The 14017-nt window shown below is 38.6% G+C and overlaps 1 protein-coding gene across 1 annotated transcript; it reads left to right on the top strand.

The window, feature by feature from the left end:
• The first annotated feature begins 11244 nt into the window (after positions 1-11244).
• Positions 11245-12605, top strand: LOC131929557 (kappaPI-actitoxin-Avd3e-like). The gene is made up of 3 exons (XM_059285825.1): positions 11245-11428; positions 11757-11927; positions 12421-12605. The coding sequence occupies exons 1-3, from the start codon at positions 11362-11364 to the stop codon at positions 12603-12605; spliced, it is 423 nt and encodes a 140-aa protein (XP_059141808.1). The 5' UTR covers positions 11245-11361.
• The last annotated feature ends 1412 nt before the right edge of the window (positions 12606-14017 follow it).

A 14017-nucleotide genomic window follows, 5' to 3' on the forward strand; every position in this document is an offset into this window, starting at 1 on the left:
AAAACATCATCTTTTAATCACGCTCAATAAAGCTAGTTTATTTATTTTTAATTCTTTTAACCCCAATAAAAACAAAGTTTGTTTCCTGACATAGCAGTCTATTGGTCTGATAAATATAATAACACGTAGGCCTACATTCTCAAACTGTTCAAATAACATTTTCATTTAGACATAGCGGTCTATTGGTCTGATAAAGATTATAACACATACATTCTCAAACTGTTCAAATAACATTTTCATTTAGACATAGCAGTCTATTGGTCTGATAAAGATTATAACACATTCATTCTCAAACTGTTCAAATAACGACACGAATGTCTTGTTCCGAATGTAAAGATCTTCATAACTGAGGACCAAACCATTAAATAAAAGAAACAACTAAAAAATTGGCAATAACAGGCATATTAAGTTAAAACTGAGTATTTGAGACGTTAAACAGTATAGATATTGTCACGGCCTTTTTGTACTGTCAACTTCATGGCACAAACTCATCACTGTTGTGTTATTACATATTAAGGCCTGATGGATAACACCAAACAACTCTTTTCTTGGTAATGTACACAATTTTATTGATTCAAAGATACAGCAGCTTCATAACCAAAACCACGCCATTTCTTCTTCCCTCTTCCTCTCTACTACCACTTTCTTTTGCGCATGCCCACCCACAATATATTTTAGATTTATATCGCCTTTTTACACCTCCACTCGAAACATACATTCAGCCAACATTTGACTGTTACAGATATGTGTTCGTATTCGATTATGTATTGATCGGTTAAAGAAAGCATCAAACTATAGACGGAAACTAGTTATCGTTATAGACAAAAACTAGTTATCGTTATAGACAGAAGCTAGTTATCGTTATAGACAGAAACTAGTTATCGTTATAGACAGAAACTAGTTATCGTTATAGACAGAAACTAGTTATCGTTATAGACAGAAACTAGTTATCGTTATAGACAGAAGCTAGTTATCGTTAAAACGGGTAACAAAACTCGTAGAGTCCATTTAGACAGTTCAGCCGAAAGCTAATCTAGCTAGTCACACCTCTGATAATGACTAACTTAGTCACGCCTCTGATAATGACTTACTTAATCTGATAATGACCAAGTCACACCGCTGATCGCCCACCACTCGGCCACTATATAAACACTTGCATTTCAAGGAATTCATCAATACATCATCAACACATCAAACCCCAGACTCTAGCCAGAAATATTCCAGCAGTTGCCAGATCAAATGTCACCTAAACTTTTTATTCTCTGCCTTATGGCAATGCTGGTCAAAAATTCTATTCCAGAGAAAAGTAAGTCGAGCGATTTTATTTGAATCCCGCGTTCGTTGGATGCGACTTAGAGCAATTCTTCCTCTTCTTCGTACTCATTTGTAATGTTAGGCGTGATTACCTCCAACTCAAGGTGGGTGGGGTTCAAGGGTTCAAGCCGCCCACCACACTGTTCTATATATTGGGAGAAGGGGTTATTCCAGCCATCTACACCCCGTACCCCCTAGAACACCGCCAACAATTCTGTTTTATGTGATCTCCCACAGGTTACATTTGTCATCTACAAAAGATTGTAGGGCCGTGTAGGGCAAAACTACCCAGATACTACTATGATATGGAATCGGGCCGCTGCGAAAAATTTTATTACGGCGGCTGTGGAGGGAATGGAAATAATTTCAGAAACAGGAAGGAGTGCGAGTTTGTCTGTGACCCCATCGGTATGTGTCTGTTTCTACGTCATGTCTGCGTGCGTTTATGCGTATACACGTGTACGTGTGCATGTACGTGTAGGTGTACATGTATGTGTATATGTATGCGTGTGTATGTGTGTATGTGTGGTAATGTGTATGTGTGGTAATGTTAAGGGTGTGGATGGGTGTGGGGTTACGTGTGTGGGTGTGAGTGGAAATGAGCGGGTGTAGGAGCTGGTGTTGGTGTGTGTGTGGTAATGTTGGAGTGTGGGTGAGTGTGGGGTTACGTGTGTGGGTGTGAGTGGAAATGAGCGGGTGTAGGAGCTGGTGTTAGTGTGTGTGTGTATGAGCGTTGGCGCCGGAATAGACTTGCATGTTCTGAAGCTGTAGCTATTATTGTTTCTCTTGTTTTTGTTGTTGTAGTTCGGTTGTATGTATGATACAAAATGCACGTGAGTATTATTTTAACATATTAATCACACTTTAAAAATTTCTAGACCCTATCTGCTCGCTTCCACCGGACGGAGGAATCTGTTTAGCCAGATTTGTGGCTTATTATTATGACGAGGAATCCAGAGAGTGCAAGAAATTTACCTACGGCGGCTGTGGCGGAAATGAGAAAAGGTTTTCCAGCAAACAAAAATGCGAAGCAGCCTGCGTCAAGACAAACAAAATTGAATGAGCTTGATTTGGATAATCACACAACTGAAAATAATGTACTAATAAATTAATCAAAGAAACAATATGTGAAATTTTATTTGTATTCATATTTTTTATAGAAATATTATCTTATTTTAACTACTTGCATCAATAATGCTATACCGAGATTGTATTCTTCAACCAACTCTTCAGACAGGCATACATCTGAACAACGACACCACACGACTTACATAACACATAAATGCAGCGCATCAAAACATGAACAGGAAATTGTCGTTTTTTTCCAGTCTAATATAATAATGCAGGAGAACACAACGTATATCACAGTGCCACGGATTTGACAATACTAGTTCTGATAATAAATACAATTAAAGAGTTAAATTAATAGATATAAAACACAAATAAATATAAATATAAACAAGTAATTAAAAAAAGTCTAGTGACAATTTTAGCGCAATTTCCTTATGTTATCTAAAAATAGCTTTGTCGTAGCGTAAATCAAGAGCAGGGTTAGTAAAACCATTGGTTAGTTATTAAAACGTTTTTTATTTTTTTTTTCAGTATTTTACATGTTTTATTTACAATAGAGTAACATGACTAAAAACCATTGCGCGCCTAGCTACCGAACGTGATGTCATAGCCATTGAACGTGATGGCGCAGCTATTGAACTTGATGACGCGTGTGGTGTGGTTGCATAAAATGCCTACTAATTCGGTCCAAATTTTAATTAATTCAAAAAATTTTTTGTGACCAAACGAAAGGATATTTTTGAAAACTTTCTTCAGCAATATTGTTCTAAATTATGGCAGGAATCGATTGGTACATGTTTCAAGTCGCTAAGTGGTCTGGTTGCCGAGATATGGGCCAAAAACTGCATTTGTTTCGAGGTTTTTTGGCTTTTCCGGGAAATTTATGAAAGAAACCCGGAATTTTTATGGCCTATGTTCATCCTCGTAATTTGCTTAACATAATTGTTTTTGTAACTAGTCATCGATATTGCTTCGTTGAGGAGGAGATACGACTTAAAGCTGCGGACACACATCCATACATTCATCCATCCATCCATCCATCCAGAAATGACGGGTTAATAAACGCAATTCTCCAGAATGGAAATTGCGCTAAAAATCTTTAAAGCAACGAGCTTTTAAACGCACTGAAAATAAGAATATAAAACTAATTTGCTTTGTTTAATAATAGCTTTTGTCGCTAAATTATGTAAAAGATCTCATGAGCGGCCAAACCTTGTATAAAACAAGGTAAATTAGTTTTATTCTCTTATTTTAAGTTCATTTAAATGCTTTTCGCTTTAAAGGTTTTTTTTTTTTTATAGTTGCATTATTTTCTATCTTTTAGTTGTTTCCTCATGTATGAAGTCGACAAATGTTTGCATTAAAACACCATTAGTTGCACGTAATATCCGAAAGACAATTATCTGCTCCATGAACAAATTTTAGAGACGACAGCATGCTATTAATTTAGCTTAGTTTCAAATAGTTTAAAAGCTTGATTACCTGACCCTAATACTAATAGCCTTCACTAGATCGACCGGCTATAAGATTGTCAACATTCTCGTGAACTACAGCTCACTAGACTGCTAGGGTGATTGCTTCGAGGTTGCTATCTCCTCTTCTGTTAATGAATGCTAGTAAACTATGGAGTGATTTTTTTGTTGTCCCCCCTTAGTGCCGTAACATTTTAATTAATTTTAATGACTAATTAAACAACTAATTAAATTAATTGTGATCGAAGTGAAACGTATCTGGAGAGTTTGGACAAAATTGCTGCATTAGAAGATGCTCAAATTGAGTCACAAGATTTGCCACAAACCCACAAACAAACAAACAGATTGTAAAAGGAACACTATAAGAAACACGAATAAACCCACAACATTGGTTACAAATGTTTTAAATTTTCTTAGCGTGTACTGTGTTTTAAATTAAATTTTAAAATTTACTTATAGATTAAATTCATTGGCAGGAAATAATATAGGGTCTCAGCACATCATGTAGCATCTATGTGTAGGCCTATATTTTTAGTGAGGTAGGGAGGGGGGGGGGGTTGCGGGTAGCGTCGAGTGCTTAATAAGGCGCCATATTTGTACATTCAATGTAGGGGAGGAGGGGTGAAAAGTGACAAATGTCACTTTTAGGATCTGGAGACAAGAATTGTGAACATTTAACAATGCCAATGCACCAGATACTAGTTCCACTTTTCAGATAATGGGGTCATCCATAAATGACGTCACGCTTTTTTTGGACGATCTTTACCCCCCCCCCCCTCCCTTCCGTAACACGTCGTCACAAAAAGCCAGACCCCCCCCCCTAAAATGACGTCACACTTCAGCCTACAACCCCCTTCAAAATTGCAGTTGAATTTTTTTAAAACATCGATATTTTTCTTAAATCTTGTCTAATCTCTGTCAAAATAGAGTATTTTAAACAATTCCTATCCTATTACAATTTACTAAAACAGTATTCTAAAACGCAAAAAAAACGTCTAAATTTCGTTTTCTAACATTGCTTTTTTATAATTTCAAATGTGTGACGTCGCACCAACTGACCCCTCCCCTCCACCTCATCATACATCTTCACACAATTACGGACCCCCCTCCCCCTACGTTATTTATCGTATATACGAGAAAGTAAAAATACGTTTGTATTTGTCAACAAAATGTTTACATTTTACTTTCTCGTATATACGTAGTATAGAGAAAGTATTGTAATCGTGCAAAAAAAAATCGAGATTTTTACAAATCTCGACGTTTTACACCTCACTGATACGGAAAAACATAATTTTGCAATCTTGTCCGTATGTCTGTGTGTCTGTGTGTGTGTGTGTCTGTGTAAGTGTAAACACGATTACTTGAGTACCGTTACAGCTAGGTTGATGAAATTTCATATGTAAGTATTTCATCAAAATCGTAGATCCGTGTCAACTTTTGAGCGATTTCCGATAACCGGAAGTGGTACTTTTTCTACTTTGAATTTTTCAAAAGCCTATAACTTGAGTACTATTTCAGATAGATAAATGAAATTTCACATGTAAGTAAAAGATCTAATTCTCTACCTTCTGTTTAATTTTGAGTAATTTCCGTTGACGGGAAGTACTAATTTACGCTATTTCCGATTTCTCAAAAACGCATCTAAATTTATAAAGTACTAATAATATTGCGCACCATTATGAACATCTTTATTTGGCGTTCACTTGGTGTGCAATACTTTTTTCTATGAGATTCTATTTTATTTTAAAAAGTTTATGTATTTAAAATGGATTAAAAATCATAACTATATCCCGAGTTCCCATCCCCTGTTGTTTTATATAAGAATATTCGAGAAAGTTTAGGGGAGATCACTCCCGGTTTATTCTTTAAGCAAAAACAACTCAAGTCATTACTAAAATTGAATTTTAAATCAATTGTTTAAATAAGATTGAACCATTTCAGCACCAGGTAGTGTGGCTCAGTGTTTCTTCCAGACTTTTTTCTCCTGTGGGTGGGTGGGGAAGGGGGGCACTTGAAATTTTCGGGGGGGGGGGGAAGAATTTTATCGGGGGGGGGACACACTGTTAAAAGTATAAAATGTTCTATATAAATTTCATTTCGTTCGGGGGGCGGTAGATTTTCTTCGACGGGGGGGGGGGGGGGGGGGGGGGGGGGTCGGGACTTCGCCCCACCCCCCCAAAAAGATGCCTGGAAGAAATTCTGGTGTGGCTACATTGGGTAATACGCTATTAAAAATGTACAATCTATTTCGAATTTTGCCGACTCAATTTATGGATTATTTTGAATGCATAGGTATTTCTTTTTTTATTGCAAGTAACACATGCACACATGTAGCCTACATCTGCAAGCACACACTCAGTATAGATGTATATATATATATATATATATATATATATATATATATATATATATATATATATATATATATATATATATATATATAAATATAAATATAAATATAATATATATATATATATATATATATATATATATATATATATATATATATATATATATATATATATATATATATATATATATATATATATATATATAAAGCCTATTTATTTGTGTGTATGTCCGTATGTGTATTTTTAATCATCGCGTGATTTAGGTATGAGCTATAGCTTAGTGCCTCAATGTCTTAAGGGACCCAATAAGTCTTTTTTTTTAAATCACGGTGGCCATTTTGTCATCGAACTTTTTTTTAAACATTTATTTTTAGTTTCATTTTTTGTCGACAAATAATTTGTTTTAAGCTGCAAATATATGGCACCGACATATAATATCGGTACCTACTTGGCGCCGCCACCATGAAAATTGCTTTTACGTATTCAAGTTAAAATTATGTCCTAGTTTAATATATGCTAGTATAAAGTTGACTGCAAACGTTTTTTTTTTTGTTGAATCTGCATGTGTGTGTGTGTGTGTGTGTACTTTGGGATTTTATTTCTACGTGTTGTTTTTTTCTTTTTGTGCATGTGCGCGTATATGAGTATGCTAGGTGGAATGTGTGTGTGTATCTGCATCAGAGGCGTAGCTAGGGGGGACGGGGGGCGGACACCATTTAAGGGGGTGACACCAAGTCAAAAAAATAGTAAAATATATAGAGAAAAATGATAATTCCACTTAATTAAGTGATTAATTCAAGTGTTTAATCAACGTTTGAGGGGGGGGGGGGCTGGGTTGCAAGTCGAAAGTCTGAGGGGGGGGGGGGTTGCAATTTGGAAATTGAAAGTTTGTTCCCGGAAGGGTCGCTACGCCTCTGGGGCGTGACACCATTAAGTGCCGCACCTGGTGACACTCGACCTCGCTACGCCACTGATCTGCATCATGAGTTTATACTTTCCAATTAAATACTTTGATTAACTACATCAAGCCCGTATCCCCCACCCCAAGTACTAGTTGAATTAACTAACCCAAGCCCATAAACACCCCACCCCCAGTACTAGTTGGATTAACTACCCCAGGCCCGTATCCCCCACCCCCAGTACTGGTTGGATTAACTAAATCAGGCCCTTATCCCCCACCCCCAGAACTAGTTGGATTAACTAAATCAGGCCCGTATCACCCACCCCCAGTACTAGTTGGATTAACAAAATCAGGCCCGCATACCCCACCCCCAGTACTAGTTGGATTAACTACTCCAGTGCTGTTTCCCCCACCCCCAGTACTTCTCCCTGAACCAAATTTCTCAAGCCAGTAACTCACAAGTGACCGAAAATTGCCTCTGCCCCGCCAGGTGACACCCCTCCCCTCATGGCAAACAAAATTCAAGTCAGCAAACTTGTCTCGGGTCCCAATACATTTTTTTTGTTAAGCTTGTTTTAAAAGGTTAGTCTGGTCAATTGCGAAAGCATCAAATAAATATATAAATAAATAAACAAGTTGAAAACAAAATTTTCTTTAGGAAAAGATCTCAAACAGAGTATCTGAGATGCAATTTATCCAGCAAAACGTCTCAGAAAGTTATGTGAAGCAAAATATCTCATGAAAATTATCTCAGATAAATAACATCAGACGCAATATCTCAGGAATATTATCTGAGATGAAATATTTCAGATACAATTTATTAGATACAATTACTTACTATATTAATCCACAACTCCACCATACCTACATGTGGGGCTTAAGGCAGCAAAACAACTCCACCATGCCTACATGTGGGGCATAAGGCAAAAACACAACTCCAGCATGCCTATGTGTCGGGGCATAAGGCAGCAACACAACTCCACCATGTCTACATGTTGGGCATAAGGCAGCAACACAACTCTAGCATGCCTATGTGTCGGGGCATAAGGTAGCAACACAACTCCAGCATGCCAACATGTGGGGCTTAAGGCAGCAAAACAACTCCACCATGCCTACATGTGGGGCATAAGGCAGCAACACAACTCCAGCATGCCTATGTGTCGGGGCATAATGCAGCAACACAACTCCAGCATGCCAACATGTGGGGCATAAGGCAGCAAAACAACTCCACCATGCCTACATGTGGGGCATAAGGCAAAAACACAACTCCAGCATGCCTATGTGTCGGGGCATAAGGCAGCAACACAACTCCACCATGTCTACATGTGGGGCATAAGGCAGCAACACAACTCTAGCATGCCTATGTGTCGGGGCATAAGGTAGCAACACAACTCCAGCATGCCTATGTGTCGGGGCATAAGGCAGCAACACAACTCTACCATGCATACATGTGGGGCATAAGGCAGCAAAACAACTCCACCATGCCTACATGTAAGGCATAAGGCAAAAACACAACTCCACCATGCCTACATGTGGGGCATAAGGCAGCAACACAACTCCAGAATGCCTATGGGTCGGGGCATAAGGCAGCAACACAACTCCACCATGCCTATGTGTCGGGACATAAGGCAGCAACGCAACTCCAGCATGCCTATGTGTCGGGGCATAAGGCAGCAACACAACTCCACCATGCCTACATGTGGGGCATAAGGCAGCAACACAACTCCACCATGTCTACATGTGGGGCATAAGGCAGCAACACAACTCTAGCATGCCTATGTGTCGGGGCATAAGGCAGCAACACAACTCCAGCATGCCAACATGTGGGGCATAAGGCAGCAAAACAACTCCACCATGCCTACATGTGGGGCATAAGGCAAAAACACAACTCCAGCATGCCTATGTGTCGGGGCATAAGGCAGCAACACAACTCCACCATGTCTACATGTGGGGCATAAGGCAGCAACACAACTCTAGCATGCCTATGTGTCGGGGCATAAGGTAGCAACACAACTCCAGCATGCCTATGTGTCGGGGCATAAGGCAGCAACACAACTCTACCATGCATACATGTGGGGCATAAGGCAGCAAAACAACTCCACCATGCCTACATGTAAGGCATAAGGCAAAAACACAACTCCACCATGCCTACATGTGGGGCATAAGGCAGCAACACAACTCCAGAATGCCTATGGGTCGGGGCATAAGGCAGCAACACAACTCCACCATGCCTATGTGTCGGGACATAAGGCAGCAACGCAACTCCAGCATGCCTATGTGTCGGGGCATAAGGCAGCAACACAACTCCACCATGCCTACATGTGGGGCATAAGGCAGCAACACAACTCCACCATGTCTACATGTGGGGCATAAGGCAGCAACACAACTCTAGCATGCCTATGTGTCGGGGCATAAGGCAGCAACACAACTCCAGCATGCCAACATGTGGGGCATATGGTAGCAACACAACTCCACCATGCCTACATGTGGGGCATAAAGCAGCAACGCAACTCCACCATGTCTACATGTGGGGCATAAAGCAGCAACACAACTCCACCATGCCTATGTGTCGGGGCATAAGGCAGCAACACAACTCCAAAATGTCATCCAACAATTTTTTAAACTAAATGTCACTTAGCCACTGTTTAACTAAATGTCACAAAAACATCATCATTTAATCACGCTCAATAAAGCCAGTTTATTTTTTTTTTATTTTTTAACCCCAATAAAAACAAAGTTTGTTTCCTGACATAGCAGTCTATTGGTCTGATAAATATAATAACACGTACATTCTCAAACTGTTCAAATAACATTTTCATTTAGACATAGCAGTCTATTGGTCAGATAAATATAATAACACGTACATTCTCAAACTGTTCAAATAACGTTTTCATTCAGACATAGCAGTCTATTGGTCTGATAAATATAATAACACGTACATTCTCAAACTGTTCAAATAACGTTTTCATTCAGACATAGCAGTCTATTGGTCTGATAAATATAATAACACGTATATTCTCAAACTGTTCGAATAACATTTTCATTCAGACATAGCAGTCTATTGGTCTGATAAAGATTATAACACATACATTCTTAAACTGTTCAAATAACGTTTTCTTTCAGGCATAGCAGTCTATTGGTCTGATAAAGATAATAACACATACATTCTCAAACTGTTCAAAAAACGTTTTCTTTCAGACATAGCAGTCTATTGGTCTGATAAAGATTATAACACATACATTCTCAGAGTGTTCAAATAAAGTTTTCTTTCAGACATAGCAGTCTATTGGTCTGATAAAGATTATAACACATACATTCTCAACCTGTTCAAATAACGACACGAATGTCTTGTTCCGAATGTAAAGATCTTCATAACTGAGGACCAAACCATTAAGTAAAAAAAAAATAAAAAATTGGCAATAACAGGCATATTAAGTGAAAACTGAGTATTTGAGACGTTGAACAGTATAGATATTGCCACGGCCTTTTTGTACTGTCAACTTCATGGCACAAACTCAAGACAAATACCAACCGCATCACTGTTGTGTTATTACATATTAAGGCCTGATAGATAACACCAAACAACTCTTGTCCTGGTAATTTACACAATTTTATCGATTCAAAGATACAGCAGCTTCACAACCAAAACCACGCCATTTCTTCTTCCCTCTTCCTCTCTACTTCCACTTTCTTTTGCGCATGCCCACCCACAATATATTTTAGATTTATATCGCCTTTTTACAACTCCACTCGAAACATACATTCAGCCTACATTTGACTGTTACAGATATGTGTTCGTATTAGAGTATGTATTGATCGGTTAAAGAAAGCATCAAACTATAGACGGAAACTAGTTATCGTTATAGACAAAAACTAGTTATCGTTATAGACAGAAGCTAGTTATCGTTATAGACAGAAACTAGTTATCGTTATAGACAGAAACTAGTTATCGTAATTGTGCTTAAAACGGGCAACAAAACTCGTAGAGTTCATTCAGAATCTTTAGCACCAGGAGAGTCCATTTAGACAGTTCAGCCGAAAGCTAACCTAGCTAGTCACGCCTCTGATAATGACTTACTTAATCTGATAATGACAAAGTCACACCGCTGATCGCCCACCACTCGCCCACTATATAAACACTTGCATTTCAACACGTCACAAGACCAAGTCCAGTTGAGGAATTCATCAATACATCATCAACACATCAGACCCCAGACTCTAGCCAGAAATATTCCAGCAGTTGCCAGATCAAATGTCTCCTAAACTTTTTATTCTCTGCGTTATGGCAATGCTGGTCAAAAATTCTATTCCAGAGAACAGTAAGTTGAGCGATTTTATTTGAATCCCGCGTTCGTTGGATGCGACTTAGAGCATTTCTTCCTCTTCTTCGTACTCATTTGTAATGTTAGGCGTGATTACAGCTGGTTCCACAGCAACCACAACACTTTTCTGTATTAGTTGGGGGGAGGGGAGGCTCTAGCTAATTATACACCGCCCACAACACTATTCTATATATTGAGAGAAGGGGGAATTCTAGCCATTTACACCCCGTCCCCCTACAACACCATTGTTTTATATTACTTGGGGGGGGGGGGTTCTAGCAAGTTATACACCGCCAACAATTCTGTTTAATGTGATCTCCCACAGGTTACACTTGCCATCTACAAAAGATTGTAGGGCCGTGTAGGGCAAAACTACCCCGATACTACTATAATATGGAATCGGGCCACTGCGAAAAATTTTATTACGGCGGCTGTGGAGGGAATGGAAATAATTTCAGAAACAGGAAACAGTGCGAGTTTGTCTGCGAATCTATCGGTAGGTCGCTGTCTATGTCATGTGTGCGTGTGTTCATGCGTATAAACGTGTACGTGTGCATGTACGTGTAGGTGTACATGTATGTGTATATGTATGCGTGTGTATGTGTGCATGTGTGGTAATGTGTATGTGTGGTAATGTTGGGGGTGTTGGTGAGTGTGGGGTTACGTGTGTGGGTGTGAGTGGAAATGAGCGGGTGTAGGAGCTGGTGTTGGTGTGTGTGTGTGTGGTAATGTGTATGTGTGGTAATGTTGGGGGTGTGGGTGGGTGTGGGGTTACGTGTGTTGGTGTGAGTAGAAATAAGCGGGTGTAGGAGCTGGTGTTACTGTGTGTGTGTGTGTATGAGCGTTGGCGTCGGAATAGACTTGCATGTTCTGAAGCTGTAGCTATTATTGTTTCTCTTGTTTTTGTTGTTGTAGTTTGGTTGTATGTATAATACAAAATGCACGTGATTATTATTTTAACATATTGATCACACTTCAAAAATTTCTAGACCCTATCTGCTCGCTTCCACCGGACGGAGGAGACTGTGAAGCCAGTTTTGAGGCTTATTATTATGACCAGAAATCTAGAAAGTGCAAGCAATTTACCTACGGCGGCTGTGACGGAAATGAGAATAGGTTTGACAGCAAACAAGAATGCGAAGATTTCTGCGTCAGGACAAACAAAATTGATTGAGCTTGATTTGGAAAATCACACAACTGAAACTAATGTACTAATAAATTAATCAAAGAAACAATATGTGAAATTTTATTTGTATTCATATTTTATATAGAAATATTATCTTATTTTAACTACTTTAAAAAATGCATCAATTAATTTTAAAAATAGGCATCAAAACCACCAGGTAGCCTTCCATACACTAGACTAGTCCCTTGCATATTGCTATACCGAGATTTTATTCTTCAACCAACTCTTCAGAGAGGCATACATCTGAACAACGATACCACACGACGTACACACCACATTAATGCAGCGCATCAAAACATGAACAGGAAATTGTCGTTTTTTTCAGTCTAATATAATAATGCAGGACAACACAACGTATATCACAGTACCACGGATTTGACAATACTAGTTCTGATAATAAACAAAATTAGAGAGTTAAATTAATAGATATAAAATACAAATAAAATAAATATAAAAATCTTTAAAGCAACGAGCTTTTAAATGCACTGACTTCCTCTATACTCTGTATACAGGTAAAAATGTGTTAGGATATTTTGAAATAAAAATACGTTTGTATTTGTCAACAAAATGTTTACTTTTTCTTTAAGCAAAAACAACTCAAGTCATTCCTAAAATTGAACTTTAAATCAATTGTTTAAATAAGATTGAACTATTTCAGCAACAGGTAGTGTGGCTCAAGGTTTCTTCCAGACTTTTTTCTCCGGGGGGTGGGGGGGGGGGCACTTGAAATTTTCGGGGGGGGGGGGGGGGGAAGACTTTTTTCGGGGGGGGGGGACACTGTTAAAAGTATAGAATTTTCTATATAAATTTCATTTCGTTCGGGGGGTGGGGGTAGATTTTCTATACTCTGTATACAGGTAAAAATGTGTTAGGATATTTTGTAATAAAAATACTGGGGTCCACACAACCCCCCCCCCCCCCCCCCCCCCCCCCGAAAAGATGCCTGGAAGAAACTCTGGTGTGGCTACATTGGGTAATATACTATTTAAAAAATACAACCTATTTCGAATTTTGCCGACTCAATTTATGGATTATTTTGAATGCATAGGTGTCAGGGGCGAAACTACAGTGCCACAAGACCCCGCAATGCGGGGGGGGGGGAGGCCGTTTAGGGGCCCACAGCCGACCATGATCAATTTTTTTTTATAGTTAAAGAATAATTTTCTTGTAAAAAAACAAACAGATCTACTACAGTTGTGATGTACTACAGTAGCTAACAAACACTGTATCGTAAAGTTGTAGTGTGTAAGATAGGCAACCGTTCAAACAGCTTCCATGACTTCTTTCCCTTTTTTTAAACAGTCAAATACGTGTGTTCTTAAGAAACTTTAAATAAATTTGCACTAAAAAAATTTAAAAAATTAATTACATCTCTTAATTATTATTTTTTTAAATACATA

The sequence above is a fragment of the Physella acuta genome, unplaced genomic scaffold, assembly GCF_028476545.2.
Source record: "Physella acuta isolate Inbredline_101_S28 unplaced genomic scaffold, ASM2847654v3 ptg001649l, whole genome shotgun sequence".
Lineage (NCBI taxonomy): Eukaryota > Metazoa > Mollusca > Gastropoda > Physidae > Physella > Physella acuta.